Here is a 17,195-nt window from a genome sequence, read left to right as displayed (position 1 = left end):
GTCCCTCCAAAGCTAGAACCAGCTTTGTAAACCAGCTTTGGTCCAGCTCCATTATGAATAGTCCAGACCAAAGGACTAAGTCTTGACCTTCTGAAATGTTCAATAACAACCCCAGACTGGGTGCAGCCCTGTTGTACCCTATCGGTGAGGTGCAGCTTTAGTCTGGGCATACCCATCACACTTGGTGTGTTTCGTTGAGAAAAATCAAAAAGTGAAGTGTTCAATGTGTGAATTAATCTCAGCCACTGGTACTCTGGGCTGCAATCCAACACATCTGTTTTTTCTCACTGCACCACTCCAACCACTGACCAACACAATGCAAATAGCCTTGGTTCTGATAAAATAAGAACAGTCCAGGTCAAATCAGCAGCCCACATCTGCTATGAACGCGATCACACAACAACTTATTAGTGAGGTGCTCCTATTGCACTTTGAAACAGCAAGCATAGGAATTGTGTCTGGATATATGTAGGAAGTTGGCTCTTTATATACTGTTTCAATGTAAGAAATAGTGTGCACCGAGTCCAAGGGTTCCCCTTAGAGGTAAGATAGTGGCAAAGTACATGATCCTAATGCTCTATTTTGTGGTAGTGTGGTCGAGCAGTAGGCTTATCAGAGGGTAGTGTTAAGCATTTGTTGTACACACATAGGCAATAAATGAGGAACACACACTCAAAGACTTACTCCAGGCCAATACGTTTTTATATAGTTTATATTAAGAGCCACAGGTTCAAGATTTACAGTTAATACTCTAAATGTAAGGTACTTCACTTAGATACTTCAGGAACTTTGAATAAAAACTATATCATGTACAGTCTGTGTAAAAATGGCAATAAGCTACTTTCAAAGTGGACACTGCAAAAATCAACAGTTCCTGGGGGAGGTAAGTAAAGGTTAGATTAGGAGGTAAGTAAAACACTTACAAGTCTCAGTTCTGGGGCATAGGCAGCCCACTGTTGGGAGTTCAAGGCAACCCCAAAGTTACCACACCGGCAGCTCAGGGCCGGTCAGGTGCAGAGGTCAAAGAGGTGCCCAAAACACATAGGCACCTATAGAGAACAGGGGAGCTCCGGTTCCAGTCTGCCAGCAGGTAAGTACCTGCGTCCTCGGGGGCAGACCAGGGGGGTTTTGTAGAGCACTGGGGGGGACACAAGTAGGCACACAAAACACACCCTCAGCGGCACAGGGGCGGCCGGGTGCAGTGTGCAAAGCAGGTGTCGGGTTTTGTATAGGTTTCAAAGGAGAGACCTGGAGGTCACTCTAGCGGTGCAGCCATAGGGGGTGCTTTTGGGGACAGCCTCCACCTGGGCCCAGCAGAGGGTCACCTGGGGGTCACTGCTGCATCAAAGTTCGGTTCCTTCAGGTCCTGGGGGCTGCTGGTGCAGTGTTGGTTCCAGGTGTCAGGTCCCTTGTTACAGGCAGTCGCGGTCAGGGGGAGCCTCTGGATTCTCTCTGCAGGCGTCGCTGTGGAGGCTCAGGGAGGTCATCTCTGGTTACTCACGGGCTTGCAGTCACCAAGGAGTCCTCCCTGAGGTGTTGGTTTTCTGCAAGTCAAGCCAGGGGCGTCGGGTGCAGAGTGTAGAGTCTCACGCTTCCGGCGGGAAACGTGAAGTCTTTGTAAGTTGCTTCTTTGTTGCAAAGAAGTAGCTGGTATTGAACAGGGCAGCTGTTCACAGGAGTTTCTTGGTCCTGTAGTCCAGGGCAGTCCTCTGAGGCTTCAGAGGTCGCTGGTACCTGTCGGATGCGTAGCTGGAGCAGGTTTTCGAAGCTGAAGACAGGCCGGAAGGGCTGGGGCCAAATCAGTTGTCGTCTTCCTCCTTCCCTGCAGGCTTGTAGGTCAGCAGTCCTTCTTCTTTCTTCAAGTTGCAGGAATATGATTTCCTGGGATATGGGGAGCCCCTAAATACTGAATTTAGGGTTGTGTTTAGGTCTGAGAGGGCAGTAGCCAATGGCTACTGTCCTTGAGGGTGGCTACACCCTCTTTGTGACTTCTCCCTTTGGGGAGGGTGGCACATCCCTAATCCTATTGGGTGAATCCTACAAACTCAAGATAGGGGTCACCTCAGCCACCTTAGGGGCTGTCCTGACTGGTGGGTGACTCCTCCTTGTTTTTCTCATTATCTCCTCCAGCCTTGCCGCCAAACGTGGGGGCAGTGGCCAGAGGGGCGGGCATCTCCACTAGCTGGGATGCCCTGGGGCGCTGTAACAAAAGGGGTGAGCCTTTGAGGCTCACCGCCAGGTTTTACAGTTCCTGCAGGGGGAGGTGAGAAGCACCCCCACCCAGGACATGCTTTGTTCCTGGCCATAGAGTGACAAAGGCACTCTCCCCATGTGGCCAGCAACATGTCTGGTGTGTGGCAGGCTGGCAGAAACTGGTCAGCCTACACTAGAAGTCGGGTATGAATTCAGGGGGCATCTCTAAGATGCCCTCTGGGTGTATGTTACAATAAATTGCACACTGGCATCAGTGTGCATTTATTGTGCTGAGAAGTTTGATACCAAACTTCCCAGTTTTCAGTGTAGCCATTATGGAACTGTGGAGTTCGTGTTTGACAAACTCCCAGACCATATACTCTTATGGCTACCCTGCACTTACAATGTCTAAGGTTTTGCTTAGACACTGTAGTGGCATAGTGCTCATGCACATATGCCCTCACCTGTGGTATAGTGCACCCTGCCTTAGGGCTGTAAGGCCTGCTAGAGGGGTGACTTACCTATGCCACAGGCAGTGTGAGGTTGGCATGGCACTCTGAGGGGAGTGCCATGTCGACTTAGTCATTTTCTCCCCACCAGCACACACAAGCTGTGTGGCAGTGTGCATGTGCTGAGTGAGGGGTCCCCAGGGTGGCATAAGACATGCTGCTGCCCTAGCATAAGACATGCTGCAGCCCTTAGAGACCTTCCCTGGCATCAGGGCCCTTGGTACCAGGGGTACCAGTTACAAGGAACTTACCTGAGTGCCAGGGTTGTGCCAATTGTGGAGACAAAGGTACAGTTAAGGGAAAGAACACTGGTGCTGGGGCCTGGTTAGCAGGGTCCCAGCACACTTTCAAATCACAACTTAGCATCAGCAAAGGCAAAATGTTAGGGGGTAACCATGCCAAGGAGGCATTTCCTTACAATATACATACCAGTTTCCTTCAGGTTGGACCACATCAGTGAGGTGCAGTTTATGTCCTATAGCCCAGTGAGCAAACACTGCACTCATGATAGGCGAGGCCACGAGGAGCAAAGTTAATGACAATTTACCCAGCAAATTACAAATACATGTTCATGGGTTTTTACACAGTATGTCTCTAAAGAACTTGACATCAAGACAAAGTAACATTGTAAGTTGTACTGGCTTACTTTATTGATCCAAACAGACTCTGTTTTAAGATAGCTTAACGGGCTAAGGCATGTGGTCCACAATAATGTTAATTGATCTCTATTAGTTATTGCAATAATCATAGAGATACATCTGTAATCAGTAGTCATATGGGTGAATAATAAAATAGCTTAAAAGATTAACTTGCTTTATTAATTGCGTTACCTGCAACCAGCATGTCGCAGGCTTGTAATCCATGTTTGACAGCTCAACAAGATATATGGGATAAAGTCCCCGAGCAATATATTATTATGATATTGCAAGTCACTGAGGAGCTCAATTACCATATAGAGAAGCAAGGCTGAAGGCGGAGTTCCTTTATAAGGTTGTGGAACGCCGAGGTGACTTGGAATATCCTTATCATGTAGAGCAGGGGGTACTTTATTTCTTATAGTATATTGTCACACCATCACCTTTCCCACAAACACTTGAATCGTTGGTGCATAGCTCGTTCATATCGGAGAGAGAATATTTTAAACATAAAGAATTAAAATAGAATATTTAGTGTAAAATTAAACACATAAACAAAGCTGTGAGATATTTATTGCACAAAATATATTATAATTAGTTAAATATAAGTAATATCTTCGAAAGAAAAAGGCACAATAACTCAGAATGAGTAGAAACATCAAGAAAGATTCTAACTTTTCTATGATTATCCTCAGAGTACAAAAAATAAACATGCTGCAATGCATATCTCCTTTCTGCTTGTCCCTGAACAGCTAGAAAAACAGTAGAAGAAAAAAGCAACTATGTTTGCTCCCTAAACAGCTGCTTTAATGATGCTGCACGGTCTGACCTGTCTCTCCCCTCAGCTGCAGGATGTGCAGCAGGCATTGTGACAGAAAGTTATTAGAGTTGAGCAGCTACGTCAATGCTTTACAATAGACTACTGCATGTGTCACAAGTCTCTGACTATAAAGACATTAGAGACAGGTTTATATAAAGGGAGTGCAGAATCATACATATTATAAACCATTTACTGCAGGCAGCGCTTAATTTGAGACAGTGGTTGCTGTTGTGGGGCTTTGGCACTTATCTTTGGGGACCAGCACTTATTTTTCCCACATCATTTATTCACCAAGTACAAGAAAGGAAAACTAAACAAAGGAACCAAAAGAGGGCAAACCTGCCATAAAAGGAGAAAGCAAGAACTTGCAGGAGTGAGATAAAGGGGATGGGAGTCTCTGGGACTGGATTAAAGAGGTATGAGAGGCGGTTTTTAAACTGTCAGCTTCGGTATTCTGCGTGCCAATGTTTCATTGCAACAGCTGCAGCTTCTGAGCACAGATTCGGGCTCTGGGGATATTTGTTTCACAAATTAAGTACTGCAGGTATCCTTGTTAAGCGCAGAGATCACACGTTCTAACCATTGTAAGAAAAGCTCAGAGGGTTTGTGCTCACAGAAAACTTTTCATGTGACAAAAAAGCATGCATTTTAATCCTATCCGATTGTAACCCAGCCTTCCATTCTATCATTAATAATGTGCTGGCAGTGATTTAAGAAGTTGTAATAATCACTTATTAAACTCTTATTATACTGTTTGTTGTATAAATGACCTTTATTGGTGTGAGGGCTCACATCTCAGGCCCATCACAAAACAGGAACACATCTTGGTAAACGGGCCTGCACATCGCCTCACTTCATTAAGGCCTTTCTCTCGTGTGGCTTTCAGATTGCATTGTAAGAGCAGTGTTTATGCAATCCGCACATGGGGAGCTTTGCTTCTAACCTCAGACTCTATCAAACTTTAAAGGGATCTGTGAACAGTGCACCCAGACTCTGGCAGTCAGTCAGGACAGTCAGTGCTTTAAAAGGGAAAAAGAAGTGCTGGTACTCACTAAGTTGAGTAGTAGGCGGTGGCTAGGGGTGGTGCCTTGTTTGTGTTTACTAAGTTGGCATCTATTCACATCAGAATTGTATTGCTGTGCATTAGAAACAGGTGGTATTTAAATTACATAGTGCAGTTTCCAACATAATCTTCTCATAAATTTGCAAGGAAACCACAGGTCCTGAAAGGGCATCATGTAAACAGTGGTGGCTGCAACTGAACGGGGTGGAGGGGTGGTGGGATAAAAAAACGTAGCTGTTTCCTCCAGAAGCGAATTTGTCTCCTCCATCCTCCTCGTCCCGGAAACACACAGGCTCCCAGACTCCCCTCAGCCAATGACGAAGGAGCTGTCACCAGCATGACAGCAGCGTTGTGATTGGTGTGAGAGGCCTGCTTCAGCACTCACAGAGGGGGCAAAGGCCTGTGCACGTTCTCCTCCTGGCTGGGCAATACAGCCGGGAGGAGAAATGCAAAGTGCTCATGTGTGTTTGGCCCCCCCAACATGGCCAGGCAAACACACGTGCACACGTTTGGTGCATGAACCACTCCTCCCTCCAGCCCCACCCTGCCCTAACTTGGCTCAGCTGATTGAAAAATAAAATGATAATAAAACTCCTTATTAATGATTTTATTTTTCTTCTGCTAAAAGCAGTGGGGTGACGCTCCTAAACCTTAGCAGAGGAGCCACCCATGCAAATAAACACTTTATAGCACAACAAAATGAATGAAGTACTGAGTCGCATGGTTTATGGCACATCAGTCTCTCTCTACACCCACCTGCTCTGTGCCACTGCTTTATGAGAGGAGGCCGCTTATTCATGTGCTTACATTGTATCTTGACTGTTGCACTTTAGAGGTTTTTATTATTTTGTTTGTATTTTCTGATGCTGCATGATTGATATTTGTTTCTTTCATTCTAAGATATATCTCCACACCCCTTTCTGGTTCATTACTGACAGAAGTAGAGGTAATCCAGAGTCCTACACAGCATATGCAAGTGTTCCCATTAATGTCCTTGAAGACCTGGATCACACTGTTTTTAAATAAAGCATCTTCATGTGTTTTAGTAAACACAGTAAAACCACATGTATTGTTCTAGAGGACAACCGGGGTGGAACAACACACCCCGCGAGAGTGGCGGTCCACGCCCTGTGATTGGAGAGAAAGACATTGCCAATTTTCATTTGTATTTTATAGAATTCCTTCTCTTCTTAGAAACACATTTTTCTCAGTTACAGCAAACCACACCATGCAGAGTATCTGACAACCACTGAGGTACAAAACAGCTTCCTGCAGCTTCGCAGCGCTGTAAACGGGCTTACAGTTTACTACAAACAACCTTCATGATAAAAATGTTATCAAATTCTGACAAAGGAGAGCTGCCCTCTCAGAACTATCACCAGATGGCTAACTGCAAATACCTGCAGCAGGCGCACAGACCCTCTAAGCTTTCTTTCTTTCTTTCTCGATGGCAATAAAGGCTGTTCCAACTACAGAATAAACATTTGGATTATCTGTGTATTGTGAAGCAATTGGATCCGGCGTGGTTGATGCAAGTGCATGCCTAATCTCTAAAGGTTGGCTCGGCTGCCACTATGAGTACCGGTACTCAGGAGGAGAAAAACATGCCTGTACTCAGTACCTGCGAGCACCGGTGCATTTAAAGCCCGGAGGACAGTGTATTAAAGCCGATTGTATACAAAGAGTTAAAGACGTGGCATGATGGGTGAACATTTCCACGTGAAACACCAGGGGCGGGCAGGAGACCCTGCAGCTGCTTCCAATGAAGGACCCAGTGAACTGTTCTAGTTCACGCATGAACAATTGATGCAGCGGGCTCTGTTTGCACAAATGTGTGTTTAGGCTCATTTGTAATCTTTGAAAATAGTTCAGAATTTATATAATAAAAATAAATGTACAAATACAGATGTGCATTGGCCAGGAATTGAAATCGGACCCCGCGCATGGCAGGGGAGAATTCTGCCACTGAGCCAGCAATGCTTCATGTACTGAGAGGTGGGAGACTGTTTATAGAAGAATCCCAGTCTCTGAAGTACATGATTTCTATATTTATTTTTGTTGTCATATTATTGCACACAACTGGAAAGCAGTTCTTGTCAATGTGTACTACGGAATTACAAATTGTACAGTGGTTAAGTGGCGCCTTAGCACACCTTGAGTCAGCCTTACTGTTTTTTTATCCATATGCGTCTTTCGAATTGACATGTTTTCAGCACATTCATATACTTTTAAAAGACAGAAGACACAATTTACAGAATGCAGTTTTTTAAAGCGGCAAAACTTAGGGTCAGTTGAAGATGGCTCACCGCAATGTAACATTTTGTAGAAACTGGAGATTACAACATTTTCTAGCTTTCCGTTAAGAATTTTAGATTCTATTAAGGGCACGGAGGCAAGGTTTATGCTTCTCAATCTTTACTACTAAAAAGAATAGCGGCCAATAAAAAAACAGTAAACACTTAATGAGGCTTTGAACCCCGCCTCCCATAACCACCAATAACAGACCAACATAGTCTATAAACAGGTGAGGCATCATCTGACTTCCTCTTTCTTTGTCTACGAGCTATATCATTCAGTGCCTGAGTCCAGAAACAGTCTCCTGACCGCAAGGAACATCAACCAAGGATTCATCCTTGCCAAAACGAAAAAAGGATGTTCCACCAAAACTTCACCCTTGTTTGGAATCAGGTTCTAAAAAGAAAAAAACATTATGAGACAAGTATATTACAACTAGTAATTTCAAGGGTGGGAAAAATACTTTCATTACAAAACAAATTGTGTAAATAACATTTTAATTCAATTTATTTACTGGGTGGGATAATCCTCATCTCCGTGTCCTTAATTGAATCTAAAATTCTTAACGCAAAGCTAGAAAATTTTGTATTCTATGTCAGGACCGGAGGCTCTGATTATTCTGGTTCAAGGCTGATCCACCACCAAATTAGAAACATGCACTACTGGTTTATGATAAAACATTTTAAACTTGGGTCACTGGACCAGTCGGCAGCTTTCAGAATATCTTCTAACCTAGAACCCAAAAGAAAAGCCATTGATGCCATGGCTCCTTTGGTGGAATGAGCCTCAAATAAAGACATATCAATGCCTGCTTCTGACATCACCCAACGAACCCAGCGGGCGAAAGTAGCCGCTGACAGCGGTCCGAAAGGTTTTTGAATGGAGATGAGAAGAGGTCCAAACGGATCCGCTCTGTAACTCGCAGTGTGCTCTTCATAAACTTTTAAACACTTGACCACACAAAGATTTGTATTATGCGGAAAAGCCAGATAATCCACAGAAGTAGACATGCATTTTGTACGTTTAGAAATAAGAAACGAAATTGCAGAAGGAGAAAACAGTCTTCCTGCTAAAACTAAGGCTTTCACATCAGAAACCCTGCAACAAGATATTAAACAAAGCAACATGGTCAATTTTGCCGATAATTGTTTCATAGATAACAAATGATTATCAGGCCAATTTTTCAAAAATGTTAACTCAACATTCACATCCCACATTTGCAAATAACGTGGTTTAGGTGGATTTGCCACCCTAATACCTTTAAGCAATTTACATACCAATGGATGTTGACCAACAGGTTTACTATTTATCCATGAGTGTTCAGCCGAAATGGCTGATCTAAAGTTATTTACTGACCTGTAACACAGTCCTGTTTCAGCACACTCAGACAGAAAATTTATAATGTCTTTGACCTCGGATCCCATGGGATTCACTTCTCTTCAAAGGCACCAACCCACCCACTTTTTCCATGCCAAAGAGTATCTTTTGTGGGTGGATGGAGCCCAAGCTTGGCGTATAAATGAGGAAGCTGAAGTCGAAAGGCCTTGCACTTGAGAATGTCTCCCGATACATTCCAGGCCATAAGAGGCAGTTGTCCCGATAGTAGAAGAGGATGCAGGGATCTTACTGGATACAGAAGGAGTTGAGAAAAAATCGGGAGCTGCAGAGGGAGAGCAATCAAGAGTTCCAGCAGGGATGGGAACCATGTTTGAGTCCTCCATAATGGGATGATGAGAATTGCAGACGCTGCTTGACAAAGCAAGAGCGTCGCAACCTGTGGGATCATGGCAAACGGGGGAAATGCATAATTAATCTGAGTTGACCAATCCTGAAGAAAAGCGTCCGTTGCAAGAGCCTACGGATCCGGTCTCCAGCTGAAAAATGTTGGAATCTCATAATTGAGACGAGATGCAAACAGGTCCACCTGACACTGACCCATCAACACCATGACCTTCTGAAACACAGAAGGAAGAAATTTCCAATCGCTGGAATCCTTAAAAAACCAGGAGTTCCAATATACCACCAGGTTGTCTTTGCCTGGGAGAAATTTTGCTATGACCATGATCTTTTGATCCAGACAAAGATGGCAAAACTCCCTGGCAATATTCTCCAAGAGGCGAAACTTCATCCCCCCAAGCGGTTGATGTATCTGACTACAGCAACATTGTCCATTTTCAGGAGAATACAACAATTGCTCCTGAGAGGGGAGAGTGGCCTGATGGCAAATGAACCAGCTAAGAATTCCAGATAATTGATGGGGAGTCGAGGTTCCTCTAAGGACCAACGACCCCCTGTCAAAAAAGGACCGCATCTCGCTCCCCATTCCCAGCGACTGGCATCTGACTCTATCACCATCTTGGGTGATTCTCCAAAAATGGCTCTGCCTTTCAAGGCCTCCATGTGAGAGAGCCACCACTGAAGTTGACAGGGTGATAAACATTCTTTTAAGGGAATGCTGAGATTTGTCTAAGGACGTGAAGGTGTTGACAAATTTTGCAATGTCTTACACAAATTTGTCCCCAAAAAGCTGTCCCTCCGCTAGAAGACCTGCTTCGGGCGAGGGCACTCAGATCGTGATCTGGACCTAACCTCCTTTTCAAACCCTTTCTGAATATGCAACTGCATATATTCTGCCACAGCAGGGGCTGGAGCTCAATCCGAAGACCTGGGGTGAATAATATCAGAAGGTTCAAAAGTAAAAGGAGAAAGGAAGAGGAAAGTTTAAGCTTCTTATTGCGCTTTTTAGTTTGTAAGGACTCATGTGAAAAGGAAGAATCAGAAGCCGCAGTAGGCAAAGCTATAGGGGTAGGAGGATCTGAAGCGTTAGCATAAGTATGCTCAGAGGGAGAAGGTAGGGAAATATTGGCCAACTTGCTCGTGTGAGGCCAAAGTTGTTCAGTAGAAGGACAGAAGGAGATGAGGTATTTCCAGAAGGAAGAGAAGACGAAGGCTCAGCCAAGTCGTCAATCCTTTTAGACAAGGGGTGTAGGGCAGAGTCACTTTATCCAAGGATTTTTGCATTGAAGAGTCAGTAACATGTTCAAAACAGGGTTCAAAATAATAATCTTCGTCCTCATATGGACCATACATCTCCAAGCCCTGTTCATAGTACTCTTCATCATACATGATCCTATCACTGTTTTAACTTCACAAAGTGAAGTGACCTCAATTGCTCAAATAGCAAAATCTTCATTTATTACAGCTCTAGCCAACACTGGTCAAGGGCGTCTGAGAACAATTGTCAGCGGCACCAGAAATAGATTGCCACAATACAACTATCCCCGGATCAGGATCAATAGTTTTGGGAACAAACGTAAGGCAATTTTGGGCTTAAATGCTCACTGCCCCCATTAATACAGCCAGAGGCTGGCATCCATCATCGTATGAGAAAAGGAAGTTGAAAAGACGTCACTTCCCCCTCTCGTAGGGTGTGCACATGCGCGTATGGCCCAATTGGGCTAAACACCCACGTCTTCTGGTGCGCAATAGACGCGACCTGGAAGAGAGGCAAAACTTTGCCTGACCCACCGGTCGCGATATGTCACACAAGCGCCTCTGACAGGTGTTAAATTAGCAGCGAGGCGGCGGCAATCAGGCCAATAACTTAAGCCACATAAACAGAAACAGTGACGGGATCGGTAAAGCACGTCTTGACAAACATGAAAAAAGTCAAAGAAGCGGCGGTAACACTACAAATTGCCTGCATGAAAAGAAAAATTACAGGCGCAACACGCACCCTGGTGTGAGGGGGAACAAGAACGAGCGTGCAATTTACAGCGAATCTAAAACACTACGGTATCGTAATTTAAACGCACATTGTATGTCTAATAAAAAATGTAAAAAGCGGGGAGGCACTTAATTGACTGCAGAGCAGCAAAGAAAGAGGAAGTCAGATGGTGCCTCACCAGTTTATAGACTATGTTGGTCTGCTACTGGTGGTTATGGGAGGCAAGGTTCAAAGCCTAATTAAGTGTTTACTGTTTTTTATTGGCTGCTGCTTTTTCTGAGTAGTAAAGATTGAGAAGCATAATTGGAGCCTCTGGTCCTGACACAGAATTCCCACTCAGCCCACACCTTTCCATCAGGTGATGCTGTAATAGGTCCGACTTTGACATGACCTCTGCTCTGCACCGTTTGAAGGTCGCCCCATCCCGAAGCAACTACACAAAATATCTTCACGCAGTTTCGCGTCAGCAGTACTTACGGGTCCTGTTTATGTACCACTCTGCGGAGGAATACCAACTTTGCAAACATTCTCCATTTAAGTATTCCTTGTTTTAGGGATATACATTGCAAAATATTACATCCACGCTAGTCTGACTGCTTTTAACCTCCTTTCCGGACAACACCTCTAAAATATGAATTACTCACCCTCCGAATAAAAACACAGCCAGTCACGGGCTTGTGAAGACGTGGTTGTCTGGGGAAGAGGAGTATTCACTCTATAAACCCACCAGGAAACGTTTTAAGAGAAGACCTACCATCATTAATGAGCAAGTAGATTATCAATGGCAGGCAGACATAATCAGTCTTCAAGATTTAGCAAAGCATAATAACAGTGTTTGATACATATAAACGGTTATAAATGTATTGTCCAAGTACGCTTACACAGAAGCGCTAAGCGATAAAAGTGGTTTCCGGTGTAACTGAAGCCTTTAAAGCGATCTGCAAGAAAGGGCGAACCCTTCAAATACTACAAAGACGCAGGAAAATACTTTTTTTTAAAAGCATCTCAGAAATTGTTAAAACAGCATAATGTTAAATATTTTGTAATGCACACGGAGGTAAAAGCATCTGTCATAGAGCGTTTTAACAGTACCCTAAAGTTTAAGATGTGGAGATATTTCACGGCTTATAACACCTACCGGTATGTGGATGTTCTAAAGACATTTATAGATGTTTATAGCGCCACTTACCACAGAACCATCAAAACGGTCTCCATAGATGTAACAGCTGATAATTCGTAACGGTGTGGCGAACTGTGTATGAGAGACAGATCGGTGCAGGTGTAAAGAATCCTGTTTTAAAAGAAGGTGACCATGTTAGGGTTTCAAAACTGAAGGGGGTCTTTAGGAAGGGCTACCAACAGACTTTTACAGATGAGGTAGTCATAGTGGAAAGTGTGGAGCCTAAAGAGGATGTATATATTTACAGGCTAAAGGTCTATGATGGGGAAAAGGTTTCGGGTGGCTTTTACAAGGAGGAGCTACAGAAGGTACCTAATGATTCGCACAGGTTGAACAGGGTTGAAAAGATTCCGAAAAGGAAAAGTAGCGGAGATAACCGTCAGGTTTTTGTCAAATGGCGGGGGTGGCCTGAGAAATGTAACAGTTGGATACCAGGCAGTTACGTGCAGGTTGTGTGAGTACGATGGGGGAATCGTTGTAGACGCGAAGATGGATACAGCGCCATTTTCTATCACTCCAATGCCTCAAAGGATATGTTCCCTGACAACAGAATTTCTAATTAAACAATGAAATTGGCTAAACCTGTAGACCTGAAGGGGGATTGAGAGGAAGCCCTAACAGAAATCCAATACCCCAGAACATGGAATAAGATTTCAATGTACGACACCATATTTAATATAAAGCGTGCTCAGGACGCTATGACCATCCATACCGGGTTTCCATATGGATATTACCCATCGGTGGCATCGATGATCTGAGCCATCAACAAAACTCTAGCCAACATTGAGTCGTGTGTGAATATCCATTTAGTGTAGGATAACGTTAGACAGAAGGTGTTTCTTGAAGCTCCAAATCGTTATTCGGAGTATAACTGTTCCAGTAAATTAAAAAGGGTTTTAGGAACAGTGCAGCATATCAGAAGTCATGTAGAACTGAACCAGTCGTGTCCCAATATTAACGGTGACTTCTATACACTCAATGTATATAGCAATATGGTAGAGTTGCAGAGGATAGGGGATAGTTATTCACCGTTGCTGTGATGGGTCCAGGTAAAGGGTGAAAATAACACAATGGTTAACATACAATACAACAAACCAGACTACATATCAATTTGTAAAAAACATTTTGACACCGTTACGATCATGATCTGCGACGACCAAGCTGAGCCGGTGTCCCTTAAATAAGGGAAAGTTATTGTTAATCTTTACTTAAGACCTCGATGGGAGAGCGACTATTAACAAGTCATCATGGTGATTATGAAAACATACGGCGACCCCTCTATGTATAGGGATTATTACAGAAACCAGACTGGATATGGAGCCCCGCCGCCATAGTATCAAGGTTCCCCAGCTATGTACAGGGCCAGGTTGGGGGGGATTCTTCAGTAGTTTGTTTAAAAGAGCTATGCCTTTCTTGAGAAGAAGGCTAATTGCAAAACCACACTTTAAAGTGGCTGCTACGAACATCACGCAGGACGTGGTGGGTTCTGTGACATCTGCGGTTGTTGAACGTATGAATAAGCAACCTCAAGAAGGAGCGGGGCTGGTGTACAAGTCTCCTACATCTGTTAAATGGAAGCATGGTGTTTCAAAGTTCAGGGTTCCGCTGGCCCCCTATTAAAAATGACGGCTGTCTTCAAAAAGCGCTCACAAGCAAAGATCCGTAAGTTGGAAGAGAGCTTCGAAGAAGAAGAAGAGAAGGGTCGCTAACGTAAATATTTTTTAGAAAGCCGATCAACCTGTAAACAATGCGCATCGGGTGAATGCGCTAAATCAGAGTTAGACCTGTTGTATCTAAAACTGACGCAGAATAGCATCAAAAACAGTTTTTTCATGGAGGTATCGCCACTAGTCGCTTTAACACCTTTGGCGCCAATAGAGTTTTATGTGTCAGGGTCCAGGATATGTGTTTGGACCTCAACGATACACTGTTGCACCTCATCTGTAAAATTGTAAAAGCTGATGGCTCCAATATAGCGAACAACGCTAGAGTGGCAACGATCGCTTACCCCATAGCAACCATGTTTAATCAGGTGGACATTAGCCTCGGTGATCACATTATCATGCAAAATGATAACATGTATGCATATAGGGCATATATTGAGAGTATTCTTAATGACAGCAGTGATGCCTTGGACACACAGCGTTCAGTGGGCCTCTTCTACAAAGATACTTACGGTCATTTTGAAGCTACTGCTTTGGACGGCCACAATCAAGGTTTTGTAAAAAGAGCGAGCTTTACCGCCAGCAGTAGGCAGTGCGACTGCCTAGGTCGCATACACTCGGACCTTTTTTACCAAGATAACCTACTTGTCAATGGTATCAATCTTAAGATCAAACTAACCCACAAGGACTCGTTCTGTCACATCAGTGGGAATGTGGAACAATATAAACTAGTAATACCCTCCGCCACTTTATTTGTAAAGAGAGTGAAAGTGTCACCAAGCGTCAGACTGGCTCACGCCGAGGCCTTACAAGTATCGAACGGCAAGTATGCAGTGGAAAGAGTAGCCCTGAAGATATATTGCATTCCAACAGGTACCAGATTAACACAGCAGCAAAATGTATTTCTTGGACAGCTACCGAAACTTATTATTATAGGGTTTGTGGACAATACAGCTTTTATCGGTCAGTATACCTCAACCCCTTTCAATTTCAAACACTATGACATCAACTACGTGGCGTTGGTACACAAGGGGTCAGTGATTCCAGCGAAACCGTACACACCAAGTTTTGGAACCTTGAATTTTATCAGGTAATATCTTGGACTGGTGTCGATAAAAGGAAACCATCTTAAGGACTCGGAGCCGTCGTATCAAGACAAGGATATGGGGATGGCTACATGCTGTTCACGTTCGATTTGACACCAGACATGGAAGACAGTGATCAATATAATCTGATAAAAAACAGAAATCTAAAAGCTGAAATATGTTTTAGTCAACCCTTGGCTACCAATGTGAACATGATTGTATTTGCGGTGTTCGACAGCGTCATACAGGTCAACCACGCCCACCAAATCATGTTTGACTATCTTTCAAATATTGTACAATTGACACTGTGCAGATAGGTGAGTTCTTGAGGAGGCATAAATATGCCAGGAAATTCTTTTTAGATGTTTTTCTGAGCTACAGTCTACCCCAGGAAGTTGGTGTAGAAAGACCATGATCGCTAGTCTTTAACACAGACCCGCATTACAAGGGTGGAAAACACTGGGTGGGAATGTTTTGGGATATTGACAAGGTTACAGTGTTTGACATTTCCGCGGTGTTCCCCTAGCATACCATCTATACAAAACCCTATTTTTAAGTATATAAAAAAAGCTGCTGGTAGGGTTGAGTATAACAAGATGTGGGTGCAGGGTTCTTTATCAGTTACCTGCGGGGAACACTGTATATATGTTATTAGTAAAATGTCTGAGGGTATGACATTTAGACATTTTCTAGATCTATATGAGTGCGATCTAGTAAATAACTACTGTATGGCTGTGAAGTATGTAAAAGAAAATGCGGGGTCCACAGCCACTGTTGTTAAAACAGATTACGATGTGCGTCAAATGTGTAAGGCCGTGTCATGCTTATATACATGCAACTATAATTGTCTACAATAAAAGAATTTAAACTCGAAATCAAACTATACATTTTATTATTACGACGGGGACCATACACTAAAGAAGATGACGGAAGAGTGGTGAAACGATTAAAAAGTGTTTATTACATATACTTTTTGGACAAGCATATAGGAACCAAACATACTAAAGAAAGTAAATGCTGAAAGAAACCAATAAATACATTAATAGGTGTAAAACTATACAAAGGCAGTGTAAAACATGTGCATAGGTTAAAAAAGTAGAAGTATCAAACGTGTAACCATGTGTTCCTTTTGGACAATGTATTTTTAGGCTCCAAAGACAGAGGTGATGTGCTCCATGAGGGGGACAACTGGGAGATAAGCGGGGCTGCGGGCACTCTAGGCCGGATTCAGAAACAAAAGGCATTGGAGTACTTGGAGGGCTGTAAGTAGGACCTTTCAAACTTTCAAACAGCCGTCTGTGTTCAGCATTACCAATGATCGTCAAAGAAACGTTGAGTTCTGCAGCAGCCTGTAGAAACCCGTCCCAGCCTCTAGGCCCTTTCTGAAGCGATAGGGTTCTGGGGTGTGTGAATCTTTTGACGAGGTCGTACATTTGAGACCCAACAATCGGCTGTCCTTTATAGAGGAATTCACCCCGACCGTTCCACTAGGTTAGATCTTTAGAAGCAGCTATTTTACTTAGTAACATTTGCACCGCACCTCTGTACCTCGGACTTATAGTTTGTAAACTTTCTTCAACAGAGACGTCTGGGGGCGGGGGTGATGTGGCCACCGGATTTGGAGCTGTTGAGCCTGAGGCACGGTGGGGGCTGGTGATGACATATCAGAGTTGGGGGTATATACAGACAGTGCGTTTGTTTCTGACTGCCACTGCTTGTAATAATGTAGAAAGGTTTGAAGGACTTTGGAGTAAAGATCGGCTTTGTCGTAAGGTTTTAAATCAGTACAATTTAAAAAAAATTCAATTTCCGCATCTAGGTGCAGTGTTTCATTTTTTTGTATATCCCAAGCGTCTTTCGTAGAAGGGCCCAACTGTTCCAGCTGATGACGCTGTACCAAGTACATCTTTTGGGCGTAATCCATTAGTTCCCAGCTAAGAGGTTTGTAATTAAAGACTCGCTCTGCCTAGAAGCACTCTTATAAAGCCGCCCAACTGTTTCACATGTTTTTTCTTAGAAACGAG

General features: G+C 43.7%; 1 protein-coding gene across 1 annotated transcript; it reads left to right on the top strand.

Annotated features, from left to right (window-relative positions):
* The first annotated feature begins 14,325 nt into the window (after positions 1-14,325).
* On the top strand, positions 14,326-15,180 carry LOC138267079 (uncharacterized protein F54H12.2-like). Its single transcript, XM_069215926.1, has one exon. It carries the CDS (start codon positions 14,326-14,328, stop codon positions 15,178-15,180), a length of 855 nt encoding a protein of 284 aa, XP_069072027.1.
* The last annotated feature ends 2,015 nt before the right edge of the window (positions 15,181-17,195 follow it).

Source organism: Pleurodeles waltl, chromosome 12, assembly GCF_031143425.1.
Source record: "Pleurodeles waltl isolate 20211129_DDA chromosome 12, aPleWal1.hap1.20221129, whole genome shotgun sequence".
NCBI classification, from domain to species: domain Eukaryota; kingdom Metazoa; phylum Chordata; class Amphibia; order Caudata; family Salamandridae; genus Pleurodeles; species Pleurodeles waltl.
The sequence above is the reverse complement of the archived record's forward strand: the minus strand, read 5'-3'. Positions and strand labels throughout refer to the sequence as shown.